The sequence below is a fragment of the Rhea americana genome, unplaced genomic scaffold (assembly GCF_003343005.1).
Source record: "Rhea americana isolate MKP2758 unplaced genomic scaffold, rheAme1 scaffold_69, whole genome shotgun sequence".
NCBI classification, from domain to species: domain Eukaryota; kingdom Metazoa; phylum Chordata; class Aves; order Rheiformes; family Rheidae; genus Rhea; species Rhea americana.
The window spans coordinates 2,984,422-2,998,031 of record NW_028186856.1 but is presented as its reverse complement, the minus strand read 5'-3'; the positions used below and the strand labels follow the sequence as shown (position 1 = coordinate 2,998,031).

The 13,610-nt window shown below is 38.5% G+C and overlaps 1 protein-coding gene across 1 annotated transcript in view; it reads left to right on the top strand.

Moving 5' to 3' along the window:
- Window positions 1-13,610, top strand: part of ANKS1B (ankyrin repeat and sterile alpha motif domain containing 1B) — a 434,320-nt gene that overhangs the window by 254,130 nt on the left and 166,580 nt on the right. The window contains exon 16 of the mRNA XM_085321288.1: window positions 4,765-4,863. Within this exon, the coding sequence (XP_085177414.1) occupies window positions 4,765-4,863 (99 nt within the window). The remainder of the gene's footprint in view (window positions 1-4,764; window positions 4,864-13,610) is intronic.

Below are 13,610 nucleotides of genomic sequence, written 5' to 3'. Positions count from 1 at the left end.
AACTTGGTCTCAATAATGCCTGCACAACAAGTGAAATCACCCTGGTGGGAAGAAGCTCTTAYAAATCCTATACAGCTTGAAGTACCAGATTCACTCCTTTTTCTCCTGCAGCTGACTTAGATGAGCATAGAAAAAAGAGCTGATCTTGTTGGTATGGTTAGTCTACAGCCAGAACTCACTCAAATCTTGTATTTCTTATGAAATGATCTTTTCTTTCGTAATGCTGAAAAAAACCCTCAAATGCATTCTTCCTCTTATTTTTCAATCAGTTTTTACACACTTTTCACAAAATGATTCATATGCATTTATCCCCTCACTGCGGGTTTTTTTCTAGAGCTTTTATTACAATGAATACCTAAGAAACCTCTCTCCAACCGTTATCAAATTTTAAGTCTGTGAGTCAAGGTGAAGAGCAAGAGTAAGCCCAAAAAGCTTATGCAGCTAGTTTGTTGCCCACATCCCCTCTCTTCCAGCTGTGATCGTTCAGTGTTCAGATGAGTCTAGTGGTATATCTAGCAGCTGTTTTGAACGTTTGTCTACTATTTTTATTTTACTCAGATGATTGAACCAGACATAGGAATTTTTCACCATAGGTCTCCAGCAGAGAGAATATATGAAGGAAGATTAAAGACGTAGGTGCAAAAGGAGGGGGGAGGATGAAAAACATGTACTCATGCCTGCCATCCTAATATGTTCTGCTRATCACTATATTTTTTCTTAAGGGACAAATCTTCAAAGCACATTTGTTTCAATAGGATATAGAATGGATGTTGGTCTCTTTTTTAAAGAATCTTGAAAGTTGTTCCATGTTTATATTAAATGAAGTTGTCTACAAGGTTATGAATCTTTTGCTTTGACTGGATGTTAGAAGTTCTTTTGACCTGTTTAATGGATTCAAATGAATCTATTTCTAATAAAGGCAGTGCTTCTGTTGCTGTACATCTGACATATTTAAGATTGTTTTATAAAGATTCTTTATTATGTATAAAAGTATAAGTACCTATATAGATATATTTGGAATYTGGTATAAAGATTTAACGTAGTACTTTTTTCTGAGAGGCTATGTTAACTTTAGGTGGAGAGTGCAAGAGGTGATTTTATGTGGAACATCCCAAGTTAATGCCAATAAGATCTCCTGTCTCATGGTATAATAGAATGTCTTTGGAAAAAATTCTGTTTTTTCAGATGGCCCTTGTTCTCCCACTTTCAGAGTCATTTTTCTACTATTCTTGAGTTCAACTTCTCTGTGAAACTGTTACCTTCTTATTCAGAAAATAAGTTTCCTGTATGTATTTATGGGAAAAAAAGTATGATACTATAGAGAAGTATGCAGGACCACAAAGTCAAGGGAGAGTCAGCTATATTCTTTCCTAGAYTGTGCTTCACAACCAGAATCTTTCTAACTCATATGTAAGACTATCCCTTAAACTTCAACATGAGTGGAATTTCAGCAGAGTGAACTAAATTAAATGAGGACTGAATCTGTCCTAGTGTAAGTAGTTTTGGTATACTTTTATTGCTTTAATTTTGAGAAGTTTTTCTTCAAACTATTTTTCTATGTACTTAAGAAAGCTGTAATATCATAAAGCCGCTTATGTTTTTGTTATATAATGGCATAATAATCCCTGTAGAGATTGTTACTCCATATTTTCTGTWATATGATTCTGTTTTCTGTTGTATATGAGCATATCAAAGTTAAACTTTTGGACTGGAATTCTCCAGGTGTCTACCAGAATAATTTCTTTTTGGTGAATATTTCCACTAATATAACTCAGCTACTTTCAAGATGGAATTTATGAGAAAAAAAACATTCTTGTATTCATATTCATTTTAATTACATTTACTATGTCATCTCTGTAAAGTTAACTGAGGTTAAATCTGACCTAGTTTATAATAAATGTGTGCACAGGAGATGAAAGCAAGGAAACAATTTCTCCTCTTGTCTCTGATCTGCCATTGCAGAAAAGAAGGAAATAAGGCTTTCCTCACTCTCAACGTAGGAGGCAGTGGAGCTAGATTGGAGGAGAAGTGGGAGGGGGAATCAGGTGAAAATGAGACTTCGGAACTGGCATTGGCAGAGAACAGGAGCAGAAAGCAGGGAGAAAGGAACAAGAGGGATAGTTTCCATCACCCTGTAGATAGACTTGTACGTAAAACGGACAGCTGCTTTCTGCTGCTATCAGTCTACTCCACTAGGTTAAGCRATAGAGGGTTACACTGAGTAGCTGAGGCTCCCAGGTTTGCTCTCATGGAAAGATGAAGAGCTGATATAGTACCATGGCAGGATAAAGTAAGGTCTACTTTGCAGGAGGGATGAGTGCTGCTACTGTTGACGTTGATGGTGACACGCAGGAAAAGCTACAAAGCCTGAGCTTTGACCAGGTTCTTGCCTTTTCAGACAAGAAAGCAACCTGAATTCTAGACTTTCCTGAGTATTGTTTCATTTTTGTAGCCTTGACATACTTTAAAAAATGTAATACCAGCTTCAAAGAAACAAAATTATGAGCTAATATCTATGGAAAAAAGCAATAGCAAAGAATTAGCAAAAGATGCTGCCTCAAAAGCAGCAGTTCTTTGAARAAAGATGGGATGTTTCCCATGCCTAATTGTTTGTTGAACTGGGCTTTAAACATTACAACATTCGAAGGTGGATGCCAAGGTTACTGACACCCATATTAGCTCAGTGATGATTATGACTGTTCATAAACAACATGGAGAGATCAAGGATAAAACCTGTAAAATCAGCCAAATGAAGTGAAAGCAATAGCTGCAAACAAACAATAAATGCATTTATTGAAATGGCTCGGTTTATCTAAATCCATTTATGGTAGCTATTTCTTGCAGCTGAAGAATTCAGCCCAAAATGCAGGTTTTTTTCCTCAGGTCTTCCCTGAAGTTTACAAATTCTTGTAGGTTTGTTTARTAGAGGAAGAAAGAAATGGGGAAACGATACTTTGTAGGTGCTTGTCAAGGTGATGAAGGAGGCATTAACACTGTCTCACCCCTGTCACTGTTTGTACAGCCTGTGCTACATGCACTCTTACACCGTGTGATCCTCTATGACTATGTGGCTGCACAGCTTCTCCCTTTAGAGCAAGGCTCTGCCTGCCCCTATTCTGAATGCTGCGCACAAATTCCTTCAGGAGATGATTTGTAGACTTGCAGTCTTAAATCATAGCACTTACTGTGAAATATAATTTTAAATGTAATAGCTTTGTAAAGTTTCCATGATTGCCTCAGAAAGACCTCCCTTAGATTTTGCAGGATACACTGCAGAGTAGTACTTAAGAGTCCTCAAGAGTACATCTGTAAACTAATCAGGCCATCTGAAAAGAGTGAAGATTTAGCAGCTGAACAGGATGAAGTATTGCTTATTTCAGTATGCCTTCTGAAGGAAAACCATATTGCTGTGGGACTGAGAAATTTTATATTCAGAAAGAATTCATATCCATTATTAGGCTCAGAATCAACAAAACATTTAAGCACATTCTGTTACGCACGTATCTCCTTGTGATTTCTCTGCTGCTGAAGAGCTCTACTGATTCAGATGCAGCAAGCTAAATGGAAATGCGGATGAAGTTTTTTGTGGATTTGTTCACATAAAGCSTATTACATAGTGATGAATACAAATAATAAAAATCTTGCTTTTAGCAAATTAGTGTCATCAGTCTMCAAAGGAAGAGTTCAGAGAGCTAATTTGTTTTTTGCAGGTTTTCTTCATACCTATAGTGGTTAGATGCTTTTAAAAGTAAGCTGAGCTTTTGTCTGAAATGAGGTGGTCCAAAAAGTGATATAAGGTTGCCAGCCTAGTTTGAACCATCTTAATCTGATCTCTTGCAATTCACTTGGTGAGTGAATTCACTTACTGATCTACCTCCTGTRATTCCCAATAGTCACTGCTAGGTAATGAAGTACCTTAACCTTCAAATGATGAACTTACTAGTGGTGTCACACTCCTTGAACTTCTCCCTGTATTGTCCACACTTTGTATGAATATCAGATCGTCCCTTGTGATTCATATTATCCTCTTATTTGTGTGGCTGTAGGTCCTCTCCTGCTGCTACCAGCTCCTAAGAATAGAGGCTTGAATTGTGGAGGCTTCTTTTGTGGACTGACAGTTTGAACTGATGGCCTTTTTCTGCTGATTGTATATTAGGAATTCTTTGACCTACCCGCAAGCAGGGAGATAAGAGCAATGATAGGATAAAGTTAGGACAGGCAGCACTTGTACAGTTAAATTAAGGGGAATGCGGGCTGTATGTGGTTTGTTGATACCACTTGACCTCTTTGCCTGTTTAGCATTTTACTAACAAAGTAGTAAATAATATTATCCTCATCCACTCAGCTGATCTTATTATGTGTTATGTATCTTCCAGCCCGGAAAAAAAATGAACATAATGTGTAGCCAGCGAGGATAGGAAGAGAAGGAAAAAATGAAGTTTACGAATGTTTCTATAGTCATGTCTTTGGTCTCAGTCAAATGAAAGAAGGTTTCATGTCTGGTATTTGATTTGAGTGAGAGCTACGGCTTCTCCACTGGCAGTGCTGCCAGCAATATAAGTAATTGTCCATGAGTTCAAGTGCCTTCCACATTTTGTACAATGTGGAAATCAGTGCAATCATCAGTAATTTATGATTCTTGTCAGATATTGTGTGTTAAGCAAAGTGATTTTTTTTCAAACACAACAGAAGGGCTTGTTTCAGGCTATTGAAGGCATCTGTTATTTTTCATTTTTATTTTACCTTTTTTTTCTTTTTTTTTAGGGAAGCAATGTAATGGAGGATCAAGATCTATTGGAAATAGGAATACTTAACTCTGGACACAGACAGAGAATTCTCCAAGCAATCCAGCTTCTCCCAAAGGTATAGTTTCTGTTAATATCCCATTGAGATAACTAACACTTACAGGTTTTTTTATTATTATTATTTAAAACACTTTTCATGAGTGGAGATAAACTCTACTGTTTTTGTAGGCTTTTTTTCCACATGTGCAAATTTGGCATAAAAGTTATGTCATTAACTTGGACCCACTTTGTATAGATGTAATTGACAAGTAAAGCAAAGGAGAGTTAAATCTGTAATTTGAAATGATGATTTTTTAGAATTTATTGTAATTATTTTTGGCTTTTCAATCTGTTTATAGATTCTATCATTGCACATGTGTAAAGAAGGCTGTCAATGAATCCCAGATGCTTCTCTTTAAATAGAAGTTAGCTAGGAAGTACTTTGCCCTTTAGAACAAGAATTATGTAAGAATTCTTAAAAGCCTTGGATAAAACATCATTTTTCTTATATGTGCCTTTCATGTATGATTTGGGGACTTCCTGCAGGTGCCACATTCAATTTGCTGCAGTGCATATGAATTTTGCTTCTCAGCTGTGGATGGAATACCTTGCAGTCACTTTTATGATAATTTTTTGCTGCTAGCTGGCTTAAACTGCAGATTATAAAATCAGTCATATATAGGAATTATTCTTGTATTTTCCATACCAGAATATATCAGTGGAGACTTCTACTAGCATTCCAAAACACAGAAATCTGAATAGGTAAACAAGAGAGATACTGGATCAAGCATGAGAACTTATTGTAATTGATTTTGGGAAGCTGTGTAAAGAGAATGAAGGAAGACTGTAGGCACCAGTAAGGCTCAGAAGCTGCCACATGTGACGCAGATACTGACTTAGCACAAGGTATCAGGGCAGGAATAAAACCTGATATCAAGTGTGTAACTGCTGTAGTGTCTGGGTGCGGCATATGTAGGATAATTTTTGCAGTTTTTGATGATGCTGGAGAATGGCACGACAGTTAGAGGACTTTTCGCTGAATGAGTCGTTCTAATGCATCATGGCTTACTAGATAAGTTCTTATAGATCACTTGTGAAAGCGAACAGAGCAAACTATTTCTCCATCTGCTTGTGCTAGTCAGTCTTTATATAGCACAGTATGAGTCTGTACACTGGAAAAGTCTGTACACCAAAGATGATTAAGGGCAGCAATATGCCAAATACCTTATTAGACAAGTGAGATAAACGGTACAAGTAGTAGGATATATAGCGGTAGTATCTGATGAATTACAATAAATACTTAAGGTTTATCTATGAATTTTTCAGCAATGCTATGATTTAAATGAGACTCTTTAATCTTAAACTTAACTGATTAAATATTTTTCTGTGAGATCAGTTTTTTTATTCTTGTTTGAACTGTTCAAAATACTATATGGCTTTTAAATGTATTGTATTTTTATTGATATCTGCATTCAGTGACTGGTGCTTGTGAAAAGACTGTTAATAAGGTCTGCTTTTGGAGTATATACTGATGCTGAAAACCAGGTTCTGTCACAGACCTCCAGCTGAAGTCTTCTTTTTTTAAAAATACTTAGTATGAGAAAGGATGACAGAAACAAGATCTAGAGATGCTCTTGAAACCAATTGAGAACAAGCTGGTTATGCAATTACCTGGAAGAATCAACATTTTCTGAACCAAAGATAATTAAGGAACACAGACGGGCACGAAGCATAGGCTGAACAGCAGTGAGTTAGTCTTCAGAGGCTTCCTGTTGAGCTAGAAAAAACAGTCCTTTGGGAGCAGGTTTCTAATGTGTCTTTGATGCAAGAATGTTACATCAAAACAAAGGCAGTCCAAAGCTGATGCTGTGCATCACATTTCTTCATTTAAATGACTCAGCACCGCAAGAGAGCTTGCATAGTAAAAGTACATAATTTCCTATTCTAAATCCAGTTCTTTTGAAGACACAGCTGTTGGAATAGTTAYAGTGCCCACAAATTGGGATTATGGCAACTTTTATCTAATGCAACCTACCCTTGCTTTATTCACAACAGCTTGCTGAAGATCTAGAAGACCTTTCACTTCCTGCAAGGAACTGTGAAACATTTTTGTATCTCTTTTAGYTTGTTGATAAGTTCAGCTCTGTTATCATACCCTCAAAATACTGCATACCTTCTGAATATTCTAGGATCTCAAACCGTAATTTGAGTCTCATTATGTAAGAACTCTTTTAGTTAGTTTGTTTTGAGAATGTATCTCCTTTCTATTCCTGATTTAATTTAAAACTTGATGATTGCTTATATTTTAGTAGTTAGTAATATTATTGATGCTGTTATTTTTAGTTTTACAATCAATGTTTCCTGTCTTGTGATACTTTTTAAACTCAGGCATTACTGAATAGGCTGAAAGGGTAAAAATCAAGTAACAAATCTATTGTTAATGTTTTAAAATATTGTTCTTTAAAACTTGTTTTGTTATTTTCATCAATCTTCATCACTGCAGTTTGAAAATGCAACAGGCATTTAGTGTTTGAAAAGAAAGACTGCCTTTTCTCACTCATAAATGCTGGCTTCCTAAAGAGTAATGGTATTTCTGTGTTTCAGACACCAGTGGCAGGTTTAGGAGATATCTAGAATTTATAGTAATTTTAAATAGGAAAAAAATGCATATATCTTTCCAAATATGGGTGAATTAACCACTGTATTTTCTTATGCAGTATTTAAACAGTATGAAAAGGTACATTTGACCCAGATTCCTCAAAATATTGTATTTTCCCTCAACTATTTTGTATTTAAGGAAAAAATTTCATGTGAGGGTAAATCAGTGTGGTTCTAACAGATAGATGCACTTTAAATCTTTCAATTAAATTTCCCATGTTTGTAATATCCTTTATTTTTGTTGGATTAAAGCTAGTAGCCCAAATTTTCATCTCACACTAATACAATTTAAGTTATTCAAGTTTCACATGAATATTAATGAGGGCACTTTGTGGGTTATTATTATTAGATAAGGTTAAGACACTGCAGTAGAAATATCATTTGTAAAGTTAATTCTTAAAATGGAAATATTTCATGCATGATCTCCGCTTTAGAGTGAATTTCTTAGCAAAGTTTGATATTGCAGTTTAAGATTTTTTGCATGAACAGAATGAAATTAGTAAATGTTTGCAGAGAGATTTTATATGTATTGCCATGAGAAAGTTCAGGCACGTATAGGAGCTAGAGACATATCTAAAATAAACCCCTGAAGTTAAGAGTACAAGAACTAGAGAAAAAATGAATATAAAGGAGTTTTTCTGTGGTGGATATACTTAAGTGACTGTAAATAATATCAGTCAGGATGTAATGTTTTGGCCATGCCTAAGCGACATAGGAATCTAAGGAGCACTTTTAAGTTGCCAAAAGCCTATGTACAGGTAACTTTCCATGGTTTCCTAGGAGGCTAAAATGTTTTTGAAAATAATTATTCTAACTTATCTAAGAACTTAAATAAGAAAAAGGAATGTTTTTCTGTGGGATGCTCAGTGTATTTATGGATCCTTCTCCCAGCTCATAATGGGAACGCATTCTCTCATTTGACAGATGGATGAAAGATGTTAGCTGAAAGAAGCTTTTTCTTGGCTTTGGAGCTATTCTTACAGCGTGCAGCTTGTTCCTTGCTGCATCGAGAGGTCTCAGGCACAGCGCATGTCTGGGAATGTTGTAGCAAGGGCCTGCAGGCAGCCAGCTTCTTTCCTGAGTGCTGTGCAGAACCAGACAAGAAGCAGGACAAGAGCAGGGAGTGAGCACGTACTCTTTGTAAGCTGTATTACATGAGCAGTTAAGCTGTGTTTCCAAGAAGTGCTCAAGTAACAGTCATCTGTGCAAGCATAGTAAATCCGGCATGTAGGAAATCAGAACRACTGTGCAAGTGCAAATTAACTATGCTGTGTAAGTAGCAGAGAAGGACAAAATCGTATGTTTTGTATAGCTATTGCTATATTGCTATTGGTTTAGAAATCCTAGAGCTCAACAAGCTATCTGTTTTGAATCCTGATGTTAATAATTGTTGACCATTCAGCATAGCTAAGAGGTACATCATTACAATTTCCATTGCTAGAGACAGCAACCAAACTAGGAGATGCTGCAAAGTGGATATCATAACATTCATCATYCTTTTTGGCTATGCATCCTTGGTTCTGGTCTTCTGGAACTGAAGATGAGAAAAAAATGATTCAAGGAAAGCACTTTCTACCCTGCTGATTTTCCTCCTTCAAATGCCTCTGGACTTTAACTTGCTGGTTTGGAGGAAGGTCACTCACTCAACTCCTCATTACACTGTACATAAAACTTTCGATCTTAAGAACAGACACAGTCATTAGAATCCAGCAGAACACAAGAGTAACTAAGTTTTTCAACTATGAAACACAAAAGCATAGTCTACATGAGCAGGTAACGTGACACAATAGGGAATGGATCAGTAGAACAAGGCAGTTAAGTACATTCATGCTATAGTTCAGAGGATTTGTTTCAAAATAGCTTTAGTCTGGCCCAGAGACTAAATGTCCCTTCCATGCATGTGCTTCAAAGCTGTCTGATGAAAGCAGTCCCACAAAACTTTCCTTTCTTAACTGAACCTATCAACCTATCATTCTGGAATGCTATCATTTATCTGTCTCGTGTAGGCAATAGTAGCATGTCACTGGTCCTGTCACTATTGACCACATAGTGAGCCTTACTTCTGTTTCTGTTACTTTTATACCTTATTTGTATTACCTACTGCCTACCTGAGGTTAGTCGCAAGGCAAGCAAATATGCTGTATGAGAAGGAGCGATATCTTTGTGTGGCCACTACACAAGGACAACACCACAGATCATCTGTCTTGGATTTTCTATATATCCTTTTGTCTGAGAAAGAAGATATAGAAAATTACTTTCTGGGAGTCTTTACTGGTACTACTTTGCTCTTGGCCTTCACCTTTCATGCGGTCTGGAACTCCATAAGAGCCACTGATGGAATCTACATTCCCATCTGAAGCCTGTCCCAGGGCAGCTGCAGACCACAAGAACTACCACTCATTTGCCCCRTACCTTTTACTCACTGAGGCATTTTTAGGAACATACTGTCAGGCTTCATCAGAAGGGCGCATGATGCCTATATGGTCCAGCACAGGATTCAGGGGGAACACTGACACCTTCTCTATGGGCAGCAATAGTGTTAGCAGCGTCTGGATATTGGCTGCCTCATGGGAAATACTGCATACCCTTTGCATCACTAGGTCATGAGACCATACATAGCCAGAAATGGAGCAAGCACCCAGTTTAACTAGAATGTGCTTTTTGCCAGCTATCTGCCTTCAAGAGAGCAGGCTGTATGACAGACTAGACGCAAACATTCCTAATGCCTTCCAAACTGTAAGTCTGGGTTGTGTCCTGCATAGCCGCTGCAAGGGCACAGTTAAGTTTTTTTATAAAGACTAGGATAATGAGGACAAGTTTCTTCAACGTCTATATGCACAGCACTCTGTTCTCTCTGGAGCATCTCGACCACCAAGGATGTTTGYATCCTCCTGCTGTACTTTCTCTGACGAAGGGCATAAGCACAAAGAGTATCCAAGAGTGGCTAGAGTAAGACAAGGAAAATGTGTGTRACAGTGACGGTCTTTTGCAATTGCAAATGTAATGGGAAGATTATGAAGAAATGGATTTTTTGTGTCTCCTTCTGCTATCAATTTCCTTTCCCCACCCCACACCACCACACAAAGGGAGAGAGAGCCAGAACATCTTCATGGGCTCTGGAGCCTGCATGTTGCACCCACTCACTCCTCAGTAGTGCTCAATGCACCTATTCTGGCTTGATGTTTACTCTGCTTATGTCTTCCATAGCCCTYTATGCATTTTGTGACCTTTCTGGCCTACTAGGGTTTGGCTGTAAYTCCTGTCTCCAGTGCCATCTGGAAACTATGCACCTCATTTCACAAAGAAAAAAAATCCAATAGGAAATTCTAGGAGGTAGTCGCTAAGGTGAGAAGAAGGGAAGGCTAATGAGGCCTGTGTAARTGACTGCCATGACTTGGACAGGCAGGAGAAAGACTTGAAGAGAGCTAGGGAGTCAGGGACCAGAGCTGGCAGACTAGGTCCTGCAGCAGAGAAAAGCATCCTCTCACCAAGAGACCCTTCTCAACATCCTCCTCCTCCTCCAGTGAGATCGCTTTTGTCCGATCTCCCTCYCTCTTTTCTTGCATCAAGAAGAAATGATTCTTCTCCCCTGTGCCTATACCCTTGGCCAAAACACTCTCTTCAGAAAGTGTCCTTACCCTTTCAGCTTTAAGAGAGTTTGTGTATTTGACACGCTGTGCCGTAGACAGTCGTCAGCTGAACATCTTCAGTCCCAGACACTATCTCTTCCCACATAGTGCCCTGTAGCTACRTTCTCTGTAGCTGCCCAGCATGCAAAGATTCAAGGTAGCTATCCAGAGGGACCAAGGCAGCCTTGGGATGGGCCATGGACAGCCCGTGGCTCAGATACYCTAGTGACCCTGCTCTGCTACCCTAGAGAACACACCTGCTAAGAGGACATCCAGCATTATGTGAAAACTAAAAATCATAATGACTAATGTCACATTAGTGGGCACAGCCCACTTTGGACTAACAAGGACAGAAACTGGCCAGAGTGGCCTAACGAAATGGGCAGGCACAGCACTTGCAGTCATGGGAAGAGCAGAAGAGGTTCCAGCAGTCACTTCTTTTTCTCTATCGCCTCTGAATCCTATCAGCTTCACTCCTAGCCTTTCCGTGGTCAGCATGCTACGATCGTCAGTAATGAAATACCTAATGCTGACATTATTCTTTAAAGATAACAACCTAAGGAACTAGTAGCAGTGTCTGCAGAAGAACAGTACTACCCCTATTTATGATCGGTTAGTATCTGAAAGGTTATATTTGTAACAGTAGTGGTTTGATGCTTACAGATTTTATACTACTGGGTCAAATGAAATGCACATAGTTGKTTAGAAGTTTGACATCGTTGCTACATGTGTTATAGCTGGTCTGAAATGACAGAATGGAAATACCGTCAGTAAACAGGATTTTTTTTTCCTTTCCAAAAATAAATTACCCAACAAACAGCATCAGCAAAGAAGCCTACAGGATTTAAATGATCTGTGAGTGGAGTCTAAGGTCCTGGTACAGTATGGAAACTACAAATAGTCACAGAACCTTGACCTGTTTGTGAGGACAGCAGGAAGATGCAACTAAACTGCAGCTCTGATAACGTAAAGGGGCAGCATTTCCAGACGTATATTTCAGGTTTAAAGTGTTTTTTCGTTTTAAAAATCCATAAAATTTTATATGAAAAGCAAATACTATGAATGATACTATCATGTCTACATAACGATCTGTCTGTCAACAAATATTTCAAAGGGRAAAAATTCAGCCAGCTGTAAATGACAGTTAATAAGCTACCTAATACTATTAACAGACATAACAAAACATAATACAAGGCAGCCAAAACTGAAAGGCTATTAATTTTTATGTATTAGACACATTTTAGAAAAGTCATTTTAGACAAGATTGAGTTTTGGTTCATGACGAAGCAAAATACTGCTTTTCTGCTGAAACTTCCAGGAAATATTCTAGTTCTGACATTATCTTTCTGTCAGTGTCAGGGAGCAGCCAGGTTGGGCTGTTCCACCAGGGAAGCTAGGCTGGGAGCTGGGATGGCAGCAGAGCTGGTCGGGCCATGCTGTCCACCACACAGTTCAGCCTCTGGGGACCCTCATGAAGGGAGCAGAGCAGAGCAGAACAGGACAGATGATGGTGTCCAGGGCCCTCTACAGCCAGGCTCGTCCACAGGGCTGAAGTAGGACCGCCATGGACCTGGGAAGTCCAGTCAGTGGGTCAGGATCAGCAAGGTACATGGCAAGGCCCAGGTGTACCTACAGCAGAGCTCTGGCAAGGATCAAGGACTAGGGCCTGAGCTTCACTGCAGTTCCTGAGCGAAAGCGAGGAGACCTCCAACAAGGGGTCTTACAGCTTTTTCTCACAAAAGGCAGATCCAAGTTTACACAGCTGCATCATACTAGACTTGGCTTTGAACACTGACAGCCAAATCTCTGGGACCAGCAAGGGGGAAGAGTTTGCAGAGCCCAATGATGCCTGCAGCACCTGCACAATAGGCTATTGTATACTGAACCCTTCATATAGGCTCAGTGACTCGGTGACAATTTTATCTATTGGCACCAAATTCAAAGAGTGGAATTGTCACATACATTTCAGCTATTCTCAGCCTTTTGTTTATTTGATTTTCCTTCTATATCTACTTGCCTGCAGCCCTTGGCAAGGCACTATAATAGGAAAGATCTCTATTTTAACAACCCTTCTGACTGAGACTGCTGATGGGATTTGAGACTTCACAAGTTTTGTTTGCTTTTCACAGAGATTGATGGGTTACCAATATTTTGGACCAATCTGGATGAAATTTCTCAATCAACAGGCCAAAAGAAAAAGCGTGTTAAAATCAAGATTAATTAAAAATCAAATGGCAATAAACAAAAGAAATAATTTGCATAACATTCCCCAGCTGAATACTTTGAAAAGTGTATTTCTCTTTGCTTTGTTAGAGAAAGGAAACAAAAATACCTTATATCTTTCAAAAGCCATGTGTTCTTTGTGGGCCCTGTGCATCTGCTTCATGTCTTCTCTTTACTAGCTTTTTCTTTTTCTGTTTATCAGATCCTTTCTTTTCAAGTGTTTCAACATACCTTGTTTCAAATCAGCTCTCAAAATAAACTTCTTTGGAGTTAGAGCCACCAGAGTTTTCAGTTTTTCTGTCCAGCTGGACAGACG